General features: G+C 42.2%; 1 protein-coding gene across 1 annotated transcript in view; it reads left to right on the top strand.

Moving 5' to 3' along the window:
- The window catches only part of CSNK1G1 (casein kinase 1 gamma 1), a 142,156-nt gene that overhangs the window by 97,579 nt on the left and 28,837 nt on the right, over positions 1-15,740 (top strand). The window contains exons 5-9 of the mRNA XM_049777951.1: positions 2,603-2,837; positions 10,561-10,646; positions 12,288-12,372; positions 12,729-12,877; positions 13,663-13,767. Of these exons, the coding sequence (XP_049633908.1) occupies positions 2,603-2,837; positions 10,561-10,646; positions 12,288-12,372; positions 12,729-12,877; positions 13,663-13,767 (660 nt within the window). The remainder of the gene's footprint in view (positions 1-2,602; positions 2,838-10,560; positions 10,647-12,287; positions 12,373-12,728; positions 12,878-13,662; positions 13,768-15,740) is intronic.

A 15,740-nucleotide genomic window follows, 5' to 3' on the forward strand; every position in this document is an offset into this window, starting at 1 on the left:
TGATCATTAGGGAGAAGCAATAATGAAATATCCTCTCACACTATAGAGACTTGAACACATCATAAAGAACAAGAACAGGGGCCAGAGAGATAGCACAGCTGTAGGGCATTTGCCTTACATGCAGAAGGACATTGTTCAAATCCTGGCATCCCATATGGTCCCCTGAGCCTGCCGGGGGCAATTTCTAAGTGTAGAGCCAGGAGTAACACCCGAGTGTGACCCAAAAACCAAAAACCAAAAAAAAAAAAAAAAAAAAAAAAAAGAACAAGAACAGCCAGTGCTGGTGCATATGTGGAAAGAAAGGGACTTTAAGTTACTGCTGGTGGGAATGCTGACTGGTCTAGCCTTTCTGGAAAATAATATGGACATTCTAAAAAATTTAGAAATTAAGCTTCCATTTGACCCAACAGTTCAATTCCAGAGACTCAAAACAAAATTGAGAAAAGACACTTATACCCTGATATTTCTTTTTTTTTTTTGGTTTTTTTTTTGGGCCACACCCTGTGACGCTCAGGGGTTACTCCTGGCTATGCGCTCAGAAGTTGCTCCTGGCTTCTTGGGGGACCATATGGGACGCCGGGGGATCGAACCGCGGTCCGTCCTAGGCTAGCGCAGGCAAGGCAGGCACCTTACCTCCAGCGCCACCGCCCGGCCCCCAGTGATATTTCTTACAGAACTATTCACAGTAGCTAAAGTCTGGAAACAACCCAAGTGTCTTAAGAACAGAACACTGGATAAAAAAAAAAATCATATATCTCACAGATATATACACAACACACACATAACATGGAATATTACTCAGCCATAAGAGAAGATAAAGTCAGGCAATATACTGCTACATGAAGAGACCTGGAGAGTATCATGCTAAGTGAAGTTAAGTCAGAGGGAGAGAGACCTATACAGAATGATATCTAATGACAAATGCCCAAAGCCAATGGAAACAGAGTATGAGAATTGGTATTTAGTAGGCTACATGCCACATAAGGATTTTGGGGGGTTGGTCAGGAAGGGGGCAACATCTGTGGTGGAAGGAAGCACTCAACAAGGAAGAAGAGGTGGTGCTGAAAGGTGATAAAGTGTTCTCTATGAAGCCCTGTCAGAAATTATACTATAAATCAGGGGAAACACACATATTCACACACATTCACACACACACACACACACACACACACACACATGGTTTGGGGGCCATACTCAGTGGTGCTCAGGGGTTACTCCTGACTTTGCATTCAGGAATCATTCCTGATGGGCTCAGGTGACCATATGGGATGGTGGAGATCAAACCCAGGTTGACCACTTGCAAAGCAAGCACTTTTTCCACTGTACTATCCCCTCTCCCCCAAAAATAGCTCCCTTTCTGAGGCAGACTATTGGATGAGAGGTAAAAGGAGTCCATGGGTTGTGAGTGTTGGTAAAGGGAAGAGAACACTGGTGAAGGCATTGGTGTCAAAATATTGTATGCCTGAAACCCAATCACGAATGACTTTATAATTTCACAGTGGCTAACTTTAAAAAAGAAAAAGTTCCTTTGAGAACTTTGTCAACCACGGAGAACATTAGCTTAATGAAACTTGAAACAATTTTATTATTTACTTGAGTTATGTACTTTATTTTTCTTTTTGTCTGGGGAGGGTCACATCTGGCAGTATTCAGGGCTTACTCCTGGCTCTGTGCTCAGGGATCCTAGCAGGACTCACTGGACTGTATCTGGTGCTTGGAATCAAACACGGGTCAGTGATGTACAATGCAAAGTGCCTTTCTGTGTTACCTAACAGGTCATGTGTCCTTTAACCTAAAAACACAATAATTGCACTTAAACCTCTGCTGCACATCAGTCCTCTCTGACATCAGTCCAGTATCCAATTCCCTGGGTTTCACTTAACTCTGCAGTAAAGAGAGTTGGGCTGAGAGCTCCATTCTGCTGAGGATGAGATATTGGATGAGAATGTAGCACACACTGGTATTTCTTGCCTATCACTTGCTTACTTTTGTAAGTAGTTGAAAAACAATGATTTCTATTCATTATTTGCAAATTGTGTCATTATCAGGTAGAACTGTGTATTATCTCTTCAGTTCAACCGTACTCTACCCCCTTGTCTCTAGGTGGATAAGAATAAATATTTCAGTAATTAAAACTTAGATTCATGGGCCTGAGAGATAGCATGGAGGTAAGGCATTTGCCTTGCATGCAGAAGGATCATGGTTCAAATCCTGGCATCCCATATGGTCCCCCGAGCCTTCTGGGGGTGATTTTCGAGCGAAGAGCCAGGAGTAGCCCTGAGCAAGCCAGGTGTGACTCAAAAACCAACAACAACAATAACAACAACAAAACAACTTAGATTCGTGGGCCAGAGCAATAGCACAGCGGTAGGGCATTTGCTTTGCACATGGCTGATCCAGGATGGACCTCGGTGTGATTCCTGTTATCTCATATGGTCCCCTAAGCCAGGAATGATTTCTTGAGCTCATAGCTAGGAGTAACCCCTGAACGTCACCACGTGTGGCCCCAAAAACAAAAACAAAAAAACAAAACAAAACCCACTTAGATTCATAAAATAAAATATCTGGATGTTATTTTTAAATCTTTTTATTTCTCTTTTAGCTTTCTCGAATGGAATATGTGCACTCAAAGAATCTCATTTACCGAGATGTGAAGCCAGAGAACTTCCTGATTGGCCGACAAGGCAATAAGAAAGAGCATATTATACACATTATAGACTTTGGGCTGGCCAAGGAATATATTGATCCTGAAACCAAAAAGCATATACCTTATAGGGAACATAAAAGTTTAACTGGAACTGCAAGATATATGTCTATCAACACGCATCTTGGCAAAGGTGTGTTATTTTGTGCTCCATGAAAGAGGCAGGTTATAAGAACAACTTTGCATTCTACCAATACTTTTTGTCCCCATTATATGTTACAACTTGTGGTTTTTATTGCTTCATGAGGTGATTTTTGTACTTGAGCAATTTAAATGGTAAGTTCAGTGACTCTCCTAAGTATTATGACAACAAACATAAGAATGTTAAATACGGGCCCGGAGAGATAGCACAGCGGCGTTTGCCTTGCAAGCAGCCGATCCAGGACCAAAGGTGGTTGGTTCGAATCCCGGTGTCCCATGTGGTCCCCCGTGCCTGCAGGAAGCTATATTCTGAGCAGACAGCCAGGAGTAACCCCTGAGCACCGCCGGGAGTGGCCCAAAAACCAAAAAAAAAAAAAAAAAAAAAAAAAAAAAGAATGTTAAATACTTCATACTCTGTTTCCAAAACACTTAAGTTTCTCAGCAGAGTGGCTTACTAGATATTTGATTAAGGTTAAAGGATTGAGTAATTCTAATGATGAGTTTTGTATTTACATAGGCTTGACCCAATATTTGACAATTCTGAAAAGATCATCTACTTTGATGAAAAAGAATATCTACTTTGGTTCCTAAAACCACATTTGGGCAATACTCAGTAACTAACTCCTGGTTTGGTGCATGGGCTTGCTCCTGGAGGTCTCGGACCATCCAGGGTGGATATCAAACCCCATGACTTTGGCATGTAAAGCATACGCCCAATCTCTTTGAGCCCTGACCCACATTGGTATGTGAATGTATAACAACTTTTATATTGTTACAGTTAAAAGGATTAGAATATATTTCTTCAAATGAATTAGAAATGAAGAGTCCTTGTTACCACATCAGATAGACATGTTCCAGGGGCCCGGAGAGATAGCACAGCGGTGTTTTGCCTTGCAAGCAGCCAATCCAGGACCCAAAGGTGGTTGGTTCGAATCCCGGTGTCCATATGGTCCCCCCGTGCCCTGCCCAGGAGCTATTTCTGAGCAGACAGCCTGGAGTAACCCCTGAGCACCGGCCGTGTGGTGGCCCAAAAACCAAAAAAAAAAAAAAAAAAAAAAAAAAAGATAGACATGTTCCATGGATAAAATTGGACTTCAACAGCCCATTTTTATAATTTTTAGTGGTTAAAGTTAGGGTGCGACTAATGGGTGTCTTTGCCTCTTTCCCACCCACAAAATATATTCCACCCAGAATCAGAGATGTAATGCCTGTAAACCAACCACCTATTTCTGGTTTGTTGACCCAGAGACTATGCCATTGAAGATTTGGTGTCCTTCTGATCTGACTGATAATGAATCTTTTTTGAAAATGAAAATATCCTGCATGATGTGTTATGGAGAAATGCTGAATGGAATGAGTTTGCTATATCAAAAGATATGGAAGTAAGTGTGGTACTGACGTTGTTTGGGGGGTACTTTGGTGGGGTTTTTTTTGTTTTTTTCTTTTTTGTTTTATTTTGATTTGGGGGGCTACTTCTGGCTCTGTGCTCAGAAATCACTCCTGCAGCTCAGGGGAGCATTAGTGATTACCAGGGATTGAACTCAAGTCCTTCCTGAGTCAGCCCACATGCTAGGCAAACACCCCTACCTCTGTGCTATTGCTCAGGTTCTTAGTTCTGGTTTTAATTGCTCATTTGTTTAAATTGAAAAGCCCTAAAGGCTTAAATTATCATGGATTAAGAATTTTAGAACTATGGGGGCCGGAGAGCTAGCAAAAGCAGTAAGGCCTTGCAAGCTGCAGACCCTTGGACCACTGGTGGTGGTTCTAATCCTGGCATCCCATATGGTCCCCCGAACCTGCTAGAAGTTACTACTAAGCATAGAGCCAGGAGTAACCCCTGAGCACCACTGGGTGTGACCCAAAAACAAACCAAAAAAAAAAAAAGTTTAGAACTAGGAAATATTGTTCCAAATGATCTAAGTTAATATTTCTCAATTTTTTCAATCTTGTAGTGTAACAATGACCCCTTTCAATTTGCTTTCTTCCCTCTGGCCTGTCTGGTTTGCTGATGGATCCCTAGCTTTTTGTTTGGTTTCTGGCTTGGGACCATACTAGGGGTTCTCAGTATCACTCCTAGTAGTCCCTGCTTGTGGACTGACTGTATGTAGTACCGGGGATCAACTAGGGTCAACCACAAGCTGGCAAGTAAGTACCTTAAGCTTTGTACCTATCTGGCCCCAGTCCTCTAGTTTTATACTGCATGTGTCTCCCCCATCACAGTTTTCTCTTGTGGCCCCCTTTGCATAATCACTGGGACTTATGAGGGCCATATGATTTATATCTGTTTATAAATATTGATCTAGGCTAGAGCTACAGAACATTAATTAATAATAGAGGTGTTTGTTTTGCACACTTCCAACTTGGGTTTGATCCCACACCAACATATTCCCATCTACCCCCTCAGGAATGCCCCCTGAATGCAGTGCCAGAAGAAAGTTCTGAGTACTCACTGGTACAGCCTGTAAAAAAGAAAATAAGGGCTGGAGCAATAGTTAAGCAGGTAGAGCATTTGCCTTGCATGTGCCTAGCTCAGGTTCTATCCTGGCATCCCATAAGGTCCCCTGAGGCTGATAGAAGTTTTTCCTGAGCACAGAGCCAGGGAGTAATCCCTGAGCACCTGCTATATGGGCCCACCCCCCAAAAAAGAAGAAGAAAGGAAAAAGAAATATATAAAACTTTATTGCTGATCAGAGGTTGGAGCAGCTAGAACAACGGTAGGACTTGAACGCAGCCAACTCGGAATGTTCGAGCTCGATTCCCCCCGGCTTCCCATATGTTCCCAAAGCCTGCTACGGAGCGATGTCTGAGTGCAGAGCCAGAAGTAAACCCCTGAGTGATGCCGGGTTGGCCCCAAAACAAAACAAAAACTAAAAAAACACAGAAAAAACGAAATATCTGATCTAAATCAAACCACTTTATTTTTTGTTAAGGAAACTGAGACCCAAAATAGGTCAAAGAACTCTCATTATTTCACGGTAGATCAAATTAATCGACTAAAAAATAGACCAAGACTCACATGACCTGACACAGGAACTACTCTTTGTCCTAATCTCATACTTCTACCCTTTTCCATGGGTTCTTAGCTTTTGAAGGGTGATTATATGTTCTAGTGAGCTTAAGTGTATGTATAATTTTTGATATTGTAAAATATTTTTTTTTTTGTTTTTTTTGGTTTTTTTTTTTTGGGGGGAGGGGGGTCACACCTGGCCAGCGCTCAGGGGTTTACTCCCTGGCTCTAAAACACTCAGCAAATTGCCTCCTGGCAGGCTCGGGGGGACCATATAGGAAGCCGGGTATTCGAACCAACGTCCCTTGTTGCATAGCAAGCCTTACCACCATGCTATCTCTCCGGCCCCAAATTCTCATTTTTGAAATCAGTTTTCTTGATATATCATTGACTTATAAAAACATTTTTTTCAGTGTGTAAAGCCTCATCAGTACTGAATTGCGGCAAGTTTTGCCCCTCTAGTGCTCAGCTAGCCCCAAGTACAGCCATTTCCCCAGCAAACTGTTTTCTAGGGCCTATTGCTCCAGGAAGCAGATATGAAAAATGGAGAGTTGATGAGTGGGTGTATTCTAGGGAGAGAAATATCTTTTTTGCCCCCGCTCTGTAGGAGCCCTTCAACTCACCTGCTGGCTGTTTCTTTTTATATTTGTATTTCTTTAGGTTCTGATAACAAGCTATTTGTCTACTGCCTTTTGTTGTTGATTATATATAAAAATTTTATTGCCAGGCTGGACTGGTCATGTGAACAGAAAGCTTTTGATGCTTTTGCTGTTTTATTTCAGTCACTGAAAGATTCCCTTTACAGTTGATAAGCAGCCACCAGCTTGATATACACTTAGTGGGGGGCCTATTCCAGTTAGTCTGACCTTTCCCTAAAACCTCCTTCAAACTGCAGTTTTGTCTGTTGCCTTTTCTTTCCTATCATTCCCCTGTTGAGCTATGTTCACCCCATGCAAATTTCCCATAATGGGAGGCAGTAGTTAAACCTGTTGTGCTTTTGTATTTTGAATTAGCTTAGTGACATTTCTTGCTTTCTTAACTTCTATAGGCTTTTTGAACAAATGAAAATAGTCTAATTTAAAGTAGTTCTTAAGGGCTGGAGCAATAGTATAATGGTTAGTAGGGCACTTTCTCTGCTCATAGCTGACCTGGGTTTGATCCTCAGCCAATCAGGCGATTCCCTGAGTATCTCCAGGAGTCATTCCTGAATGCAGAGCTAGGAGTAACCCCTGAGTATTGCCAGGTGTGACCCAAAAACCAAATGAATAGATTCATAAATTTGCATTATTATCAATCTTCTGTAGTTTCTTTGGATAAATCTTTCAAATTGATTCTGAAACTAAAAACACAAGAGAGCTTTGATAAACCATGGTTGACAAAATTAGAAACAACCAAAGAATGCATAGGATATTTTCTCTTTTTGCCTATGTGGAAAAATCTTGAGTCACACCCAGGAGTGCTTAGAGCTTACTCCATGGTCTCCATTCAGGAATCACTTTGTTTTTTTTTAATCTTCGGTCACACCTAGCATTACTCAGGCGTTACTCCTGATTCTGAGCTCAAGTCATTCCTGGGGGTGCTGGGAATCAAACCCAGGTCAGTCGCATGCAAGGTAATTAACCTAATCACTGAGCTATGGCTTTGGCCCAGGAATCGCTTCTGGTAGGACTTGGGACCATAGTGACCAAACCTGCCTCAACTGCATACAAGGCAAACATCCTACTCACTATACTATCACTCCTGTCCCCCATAAGATGCTTTTTGAGATAGTTATATCTTTATAGACTCTTCTGCAGTTTTCTATTTTTTGTTGTTGTTGGGGTTTTGTTTTGTTTTTGAGCCAGTGACACTCAAAGGTTACTACTGGCTCTGTGCTCAGAAATTGCTCCTAGCTTGGGGGACCATATGGGACACTGGGGAATCGAACTGCAGTCCGTCCTAGGTCAGCCGCATGCAAGGCAAACGCCCTACCACTGTGCCACTTCTCCGGCTCCTATTGTTGTTTTTGGGCTACACTTGGTAGCACTCAGGGGTTACTCCTGGCTCTGCGCCCAGAAATCGCCCCTGGCAGGCTCGGGGGACCATATGGGATGCCAGGGATTGACCCTGGGTCCGTCCTGGGTCGGCTTCGTACAAGGCAAGCGCCCTACTGCTGTGCTATCACTTTAGCCCCTGTTCTGCAGTTCTTTATCATCATTATCCAGTTAAAAGGAAGGAAAGAGAAACCCAGCAACTTGTTGGTACATAATAAATTCCCAGAATACAGGAATTCTTTTAATCTGGCCATAAAGGGTACCTTATAACAAGTGCAATTAAAATTTATTTTGGGGGGCCAGAGCGATAGCACAGCAGTAAGGTGTTTGCCTTGCATGCAACCAACACAGGACGGACCCCGGTTCGAATTCCAGTATCCCACATGGTCCTCTGAGCCTGCCACTGCCAGGAGCGACTTCTGAGCGAAGAGCCAGGAGTAACCAACCCCTGAGCACCCTGGGTGTGACCCCCCCCCCAAAAAACAAAACAAAATTTTAATTTTTCTTTCTCTTGTGGGAGAACCATAGTGGTATTTGTGCCACAACCAGGGTTACTCACAGGTTATTCCTTGGGGGTTGGAAAGTACATAGCAATATGGGATATCAAATCAAATCAGCATTAGCCACATGCAAGCAAGCACTATCTCCTGTACTATCTCTCTAGCTCTTTCAATTTCTTTTTTTTTTTTCCATTTTTTTTGGGGGGTCACACCTGGCAGCACTCAGGGTGCTCTACTCCTGGCTCTACGCTCAGAAACTGCTTCTGGCAGGCTCAGGGGACCATATGGTATGCCGGGATTTGGACCACCATCTTCCTGCATGCAAGGCAAACACCCATTCTATCTCTCCGGCCTTCAGTTTCTTTCTTTCTGTGGCTATGAGACATGATACAAAAGGAATGAAATTGAAAGATGATGTATTGATGTCTACATATAGAAAACTAAATTTTAAGTTTTAACTTTTATTTTTTTATTTTTTGTTTTTTGGGTCACATGTGATGGTGCTCAGGAGTTACTCCTGGCTCTGTGCTCATAAATCGCTACTGGCAGGCACAGGAGACCATATGGAATGCCGGGATTCGAACCCAGGCCTGTCCTGGGTCAGCTGCATGCAAGGCAAATGCCCTACTGCTGTATTATTTCCCTGGCCCCAAGTTTTAACTTTTTTGATGATATAAAAAATGCTGGGGAGCCAGAGTTGATAGCACAGCAGGTAGGGCCTTTGCTATCCAGCAGCCAGCCTAGGTTCCATCCCCTGCATCCCATCTGGTCCCCAAAGCCCACCAGGAGTAAATTCTGTGCACAGAGCCAGGAGTAACCCCTAAGCACTGCTGGGTGTGGCCCCCCCCCCAAAAAAATAACAAAATATTGGGTAGGGGTGGAGAGATAGCACAGTGGGTCGGCTACTCACATTGCACTTGGTCTACTTGCGTTCACTCTTCAGCATACCATATGGTTCCCATAGCACCTCCAGGAGTGATTCCTGCGCACTGGGCCAGGAGTAACTCCTGAGTATAACGAAGGTAAATAAAAAACAAACAAAAAACTAGAGGGAAAAATGGTGGGCATTCTGCATGGGGGATCATATGGGATGCCGGGATTCGAACCACTGTCCTTCTGCATGAAAGGCAAACGCCTTACCTCTTTGCTATCTCTCCGGCCCCTTGTTTATTTATTTTAAGATTTGCATTCGTCCGAGCAGCCATGAGTGAGCTCATACTCTGGCCATTTATTCAATATAGTATCACTCTCCAACCAGGCTTCTAGCACGTGAACCATTGTTTAAGTTGACAGGTACTTTCAGCACAGTTAAGCCCAAATCAAAATTTGTCAGACAGTAAGAGCAGAGGTTGGGATACTTCATACAGCCAGTCAGCAGGTGACCTGAAAGTCTAAAGTCCTGCCATTGACTAGTGTGTTCCTGCTTCAGCATGCATTTGCTGCGTCTTTATCTGAAAAGACCCTAAACTAGTTGTTGTCTTAATAATTGCACGATTTGTGGGGGGGTCATACCCGCCGGGGCTCAGGGGTTACTCCTGGCTCTGTACTCAGAAATTGCTCCTGGCAGGCTCAGGGAATCCTATGGGATGCTGGGAATCAAACAGCCAGGGTCCATTCGGTGTTGACTGCATGCAAAGCAAACATTCTAGCAGTGTGCTATCACTCTGGCCCCAAACAATTGCACGATTTTATTCATTTTTTTTATTTAGTCACCATGAAATTACAGTTATTGTGATTGGATTTGTTTCAGGCATACCGTATTTCAATATCAATCCTTTACCAGTGCAGAATGGACTGTAATCATCTATGTAATCTGCTATCCACTTGCCCTGGTGGTAGCAAATGAATAGGATGATAATGGCCCATCATCTAGAAATAATGCCTCATTTAAATTGCCTTCTGGAAGGCGAGAACATTGAGTTTTGGGGTTTGTTACCATTTAGTGATTTGGCTTAGTATTGTCTCTTGATATATCCTGGCTAGTGACAGATCTCGGCAAAGGAAGGACATGTTCTTTCTTCGGTTTATTCTAAAATAATATTTCTAGTATAGATGAATAAAGTATTACGCAGAGCTCTACTAGAGCAGATGGTTATTTTGAAAGGATTACTTGGTTCGAGCCCCTTTGTGCTTGAATAACTGCAAACATAATGTCTAATATGTCTTCCCTTTTAGAGCAAAGCCGGCGGGATGATTTGGAAGCCCTAGGCCATATGTTCATGTACTTCCTTCGAGGCAGCCTACCCTGGCAAGGACTGAAGGTATCCAGTTGTTAATGAAAGGATTGCTGACTTGTCTGTAAGCAACACCGAAGGGAAGCTTGGCCTCAGAGAAGAGAAGCAGGGACTGGTCTATATTGTAAATTAGTTGATATTAGAAACACTCACCTGGGTTTTGGAAGCTCGGTTTTGCCCACATTGTCTTTATCCCCTTGTTAATTCTGCCATCTCCGTTGTTTTTGGGTTTCCCTTTTTTGGGATCATTTCCCTTGCTTTGGTAGCGCTTCCCATTCTCAGTATTCTCTTAACACCAAACAGCAGGTAGAGTGTTTGGGAGGTTCTGAAACAAACTGATGACAGCAGATGTCGCTCATTTTGACTGCTAAACCAGCAGAGCTCAATGTGTCCCCAACGAGAAAAGGGAAATAGTTGTTCTTCCTGTGTAGGCTAAAGGCCCACCAAAATGAAAAAGAGAATCCCTATTTAACATCACTACTTAGGTATTCTGTTAAAGAAATGCCTATACTGTTCCTTGTGAACTGAATCACATAAAGTAGCCTTGTAGAATGCACCAGAGTAAAAATAAATTTTTTTTTGGTTTTTGGCCCACACCCGGCTATGCTCAGGGGTTACTCCTGGCTATCTGCTCAGAAATAGCTCCTGGCAGGCACGGGGGAACCATGTGGGACGCCGGGATTCGAACCAACCACCTTAGGTCCTGGATCGGCTGCTTGCAAGGCAAATGCTGCTGTGCTATCTCTCCGGCCCTGTAAAAATAATTTTTAATTATATGTATTGTTATTACTCTATGCCTCTGGTTAGTGGTCTAGGAAATGGTGAGCTTCTAACCCATTCTAAATTCTTTATGTAGTAAAATGGGAGCTATCTTTTGGAGTTATTTACTTTATAATTACTCGGAACTTTCGCCTGGTTCATAAATCATGTTACTAGAAATCGTAGTTCTAAATTGCTTCCAACTAAAAAAAATGCTGCTTAAAGCTGGGTATAGAAAGCTGTAGAATTCCTAGCATATACACCGTTGGTTAAGGCTATAGTCTTGAGCAAATCAGATTTTGTTAATGATGTCTGCATCAGCAGAATATTTCCCTCCGTTTTCAGTCTAATTTCTTGATAAATGTGTAGTGGAGTTTGCTCCTGTCATAACATTCTCTCGGCCTCTCTATCGCTCTCACATGAGAGCATTTTTAATTTTGCTTTATTTTTCAGGGGGTGGGGAGAGGGATGCTGGCACTGTCATCAAACTCAGGAATTCAATATGATATGTGCAAAGCATGCATACAACTACTGAGCTACATTTGACCTCTGGTATATTTCGTCATCTCAACATAGAATTGTCAGTGATGATGGGGTCACCAAGATTACTAAACTGTAATACAATATTTAAATTTTCTTGCCCTAGCCACTTACACTACATATGACGGTATTTACCCAAAACTGCTGAATCTATTTCCAAGTAAGCTTTTGCCAAACAGCAGATGTTCACACATATCTTAATACATTTTCTCTGCATTTTTGTTACTGTTATAAAGAGGAAAATAGTATGATACAGCCTTAATAAATCCCACAATTTTGAGTGAAACATCATTGTATCTGTAAACCAATTGGACCGCTCTTACTTTGCACCTTTTTTTCAAAATAGATTTCTCTCTCTCCTCTCTACAGGCTGATACATTAAAAGAGAGGTATCAAAAAATTGGTGACACCAAAAGGAATACTCCCATTGAAGCTCTCTGTGAAAACTTTCCAGGTAGGATCCTGGACAGTGTGACTGAAGCTTTGACATAGGAAGAGACCAGGTAGGATTTCTCTAGAAAAGGGTGTCCCTCGGCTACTTCATGTATGTTTCCTTTACTTTCTATTTAGACCATGATAGGTTTTTTTCTGGTTCATAAAGAAAAAGCAGCATTGAGGCCAGAGAGATATGATAATATCTCATGCTGACACAGTTCCATCCATAAAACTACATATGAGGTTTGATCATATGTCAAAAAAAGAAGAAGAAAAAAAAGAGTCAGTATATACACATATTTTTTGTTTAGCTAAAAGTTTCTTCTGAGAAGCAGTTATCTAATGAGTATGATCTTTTATCTCTCTTCCTGACAGAGGAGATGGCAACCTACCTGAGGTATGTCCGGCGATTAGACTTCTTTGAAAAACCTGACTATGAGTATTTACGGACCCTTTTCACAGACCTCTTTGAAAGAAAAGGCTACACTTATGACTATGCCTATGATTGGGTTGGAAGGCCTATTGTAAGTATTCCTTATTTTACCTCCTTACATTAAGCAACCCCTTTATTTGCCAGACTCTGCTTAAATCTATATTGAAAAAGCTTCTGGGGCCAGAGAGATAGCATGGAAGTAAGGCGTTTGCCTTTCATGCAGAAGGTCGGTGGTTTGAATCCCAGCGTCCCATATGGTCCCCCAAGCCTGCCAGGAGCGATTTCTGAGTATTGAGCCAGGAGTTACCCCTGAGTGCTGCCGGGTGTGACCCAAAAAACAAAAACAAAACAAAACAAAAAAAGCTTCTATGACACACAGTGTACATTTACCAACCTTCAAGGAAGGTGCCTGAGGTTCTTCTTACTAGAGTGGGGAAGGAAGTACAAGTAGTACTTTGGTGTGTTCTTAATATGACCACTGTGACCCAATCATTAGTGGTCACCAGCTGGGGTTCTGGATCTGTGGTATCTGATTTTTTTTGTTTGTTTGTTTGAGTAGAAATCTTTGAATTTGCTTTTCTGTTAAAGGGCCACGGAGCTTACTAAAAGATACTGTAAGAGAGTTGTCTTTATTTTTTTGGCTTATTTTGTTTTTAACTTTAAAGTAATATACTTTCCAATAGTCCTTGAGAACCAAGCTTCTCCTCTTTCACTGATCAGCAAAAAGAGAAGACCAGAAGACTTATAATTGCCCTGTAGAGGTTAAAAATAACCACTCCTACTATTCTGTTAAAATAATGCTGTCCTTTTCACATAGAGATAAGGGATTCAATCAAACCTCTTTTCCCCATTTGACCTTTCCTTATATTTCCCCAGCCCACTCCCGTTGGGTCAGTTCATGTAGATTCTGGTACCTCTGCAATAACTCGAGACAGCCACACACATCGGGAGCGGCCATCACAGCAACCTCTTAGAAATCAGGTATGTGTTGAACCTTCATTGTTTCATATATTTCTCTTTTTATAGCAAATGTTAAAACGCAGACTCCTCGACTTTTCTGCTAAACTGTACATTTCGAAATCAAAGAAAAATGCATTTCTCTTGGATATGGTAAAAAAAAAAAAATACTAACATGTAGGCTGGAGAGATAGTGTTCACGACCTGATTTTGATTCCCAGCACAATGGGGTCCCTCAGCACAACCAAGAGTAAACCCTGAATGTTGGTGTGGCCCAAATACAAACCAAACAAGCACTGAGTTAGTTGTTGACCTGGTGCCCTACATGAAGAATGTACTCTGGAGAATCTGAGCCTGACGAAGTCATCCGCTGAAAGACTCTTTTTCTCAGAGTTAGGACACCAACCTAAAGGGGATTACGGACTTACAGGGCAGTCCACATTAGTCTCATCTGCAGTTAGTCTGTGCTGAGTTTCCTAGCTAGTTAAGAAGTGTTGGTAATTTGAACAACCAGGGGATGAACTAGCTTCTCCCTTCCCACCTCGTCTCTGTATCCAAGTTAATTCTAAAGCTGGCTAAGTTTCGAAGGGGACCAGCAGAGAAGACTCAGTTTTGTGTAGTTTCTTCTCCAAAGAAGGTACATACCTAGCATTTAGAGTTCACTGTCTGGAAAACAGACTGTCTGCACTGGAGATTTTATGTAGGTAAAGACAAAGGAAGCACACACAAAAGTATCAACAAACAGAAGTGATTCTTAGATGCACAATAGGGAGTGAGCCCTGAGCACTGCCAGTGTGGTCCACAATTTAAAAAAGACAAGAAAGAGAGAAAATCTTTAAGAGCTGAAAAGGTAGAGTATGGTAAAGCAGATAAACTCAAACCACATTTGATCTCTGGCACTGCATATGGTTCCCTGAGGATCACCAGGAGTGATCCCTGAGTGTATACATACCTTGGAGTAAGCCCTGAGATCAGCTGGGTGTGGCCCCCAAACCAAATAAAAATAAATAAATAAAAATCAACACGTGGGGCCAGAGAGATAGCATGGAAGTAAAGCGTTTGCCTTGCATGCAAAAGGTCAGTGGTTTGAATCCCGGCATCCCATATGGTCCCCCGAGCCGCCAGGAACAATTTCGGACAACATGTGCTGGGGCCGGAGAGATAGCATGGGGTAAGGCGTTTGCCTTGCAGGCAGAAGGAGCGTGGTTCGAATCCGGTATCCCATATGGTTTCCTGAGCCTGCCAGGAGCGATTTCTGAGCATAGAGCCAAGAGTAATCCCTGTTTGCTGCCGGGTGTCACCCAAAAAAACAAAAAAACAAAACAAAACAAAAAAAAATCCAACGTGTGAGATGACCATTTGGTCTGCATTTTTGCAAGGAACTCCCGCATCCAGTATAGTAGTTCCTAAAAAAGAATAAAAGGAAATCTGTGTTCTCAAGTAAGTGGGCAAAATGACATTTAGCAAAGTATAGATACTATTTGTGTCTATATTTGTCTGCTTTAATCAAAATAGTTGACCAAAATTTGTCATTTGACTTCAGATTGACAATAGAATAGTACTGATTCTGTGACTATTCATTTCAAAATTCCTTTTATTTTAGTTTACTTTATTTTTATTATCTTTTGTTTGTTTGTTTGTTTGTTTGTTTTTGTTTTGGATCACATCAACCAATTCTCAGGGCTTACTCCTGACTTTGCATTCAAGGACCAGTACATGTTGGGCTCAGGAAACCACCCGGGGTTCTGGAGATAGAACCTGGTGAGAGGTGAATGTTGAATGTACAGTTAAATTGGTACTTTCTTTTTGTTGTTGTTGTTTGTTTGTTTTGGGTATTTTGGGGGGGCCACAACTGGCGGCACTCATGTTACTCCTGGTTCTGTGCTCAGAAATCACTCCTGATAGGCTCAACGGACCATATGGGATGCCAGGAATTGAACCAGGTCCATCCCAGGTTGGCCACGTGCAAGCAAACACCCTACAGCTGAGCTATTGCT

Source organism: Suncus etruscus, chromosome 1 (assembly GCF_024139225.1).
Source record: "Suncus etruscus isolate mSunEtr1 chromosome 1, mSunEtr1.pri.cur, whole genome shotgun sequence".
NCBI lineage: Eukaryota > Metazoa > Chordata > Mammalia > Eulipotyphla > Soricidae > Suncus > Suncus etruscus.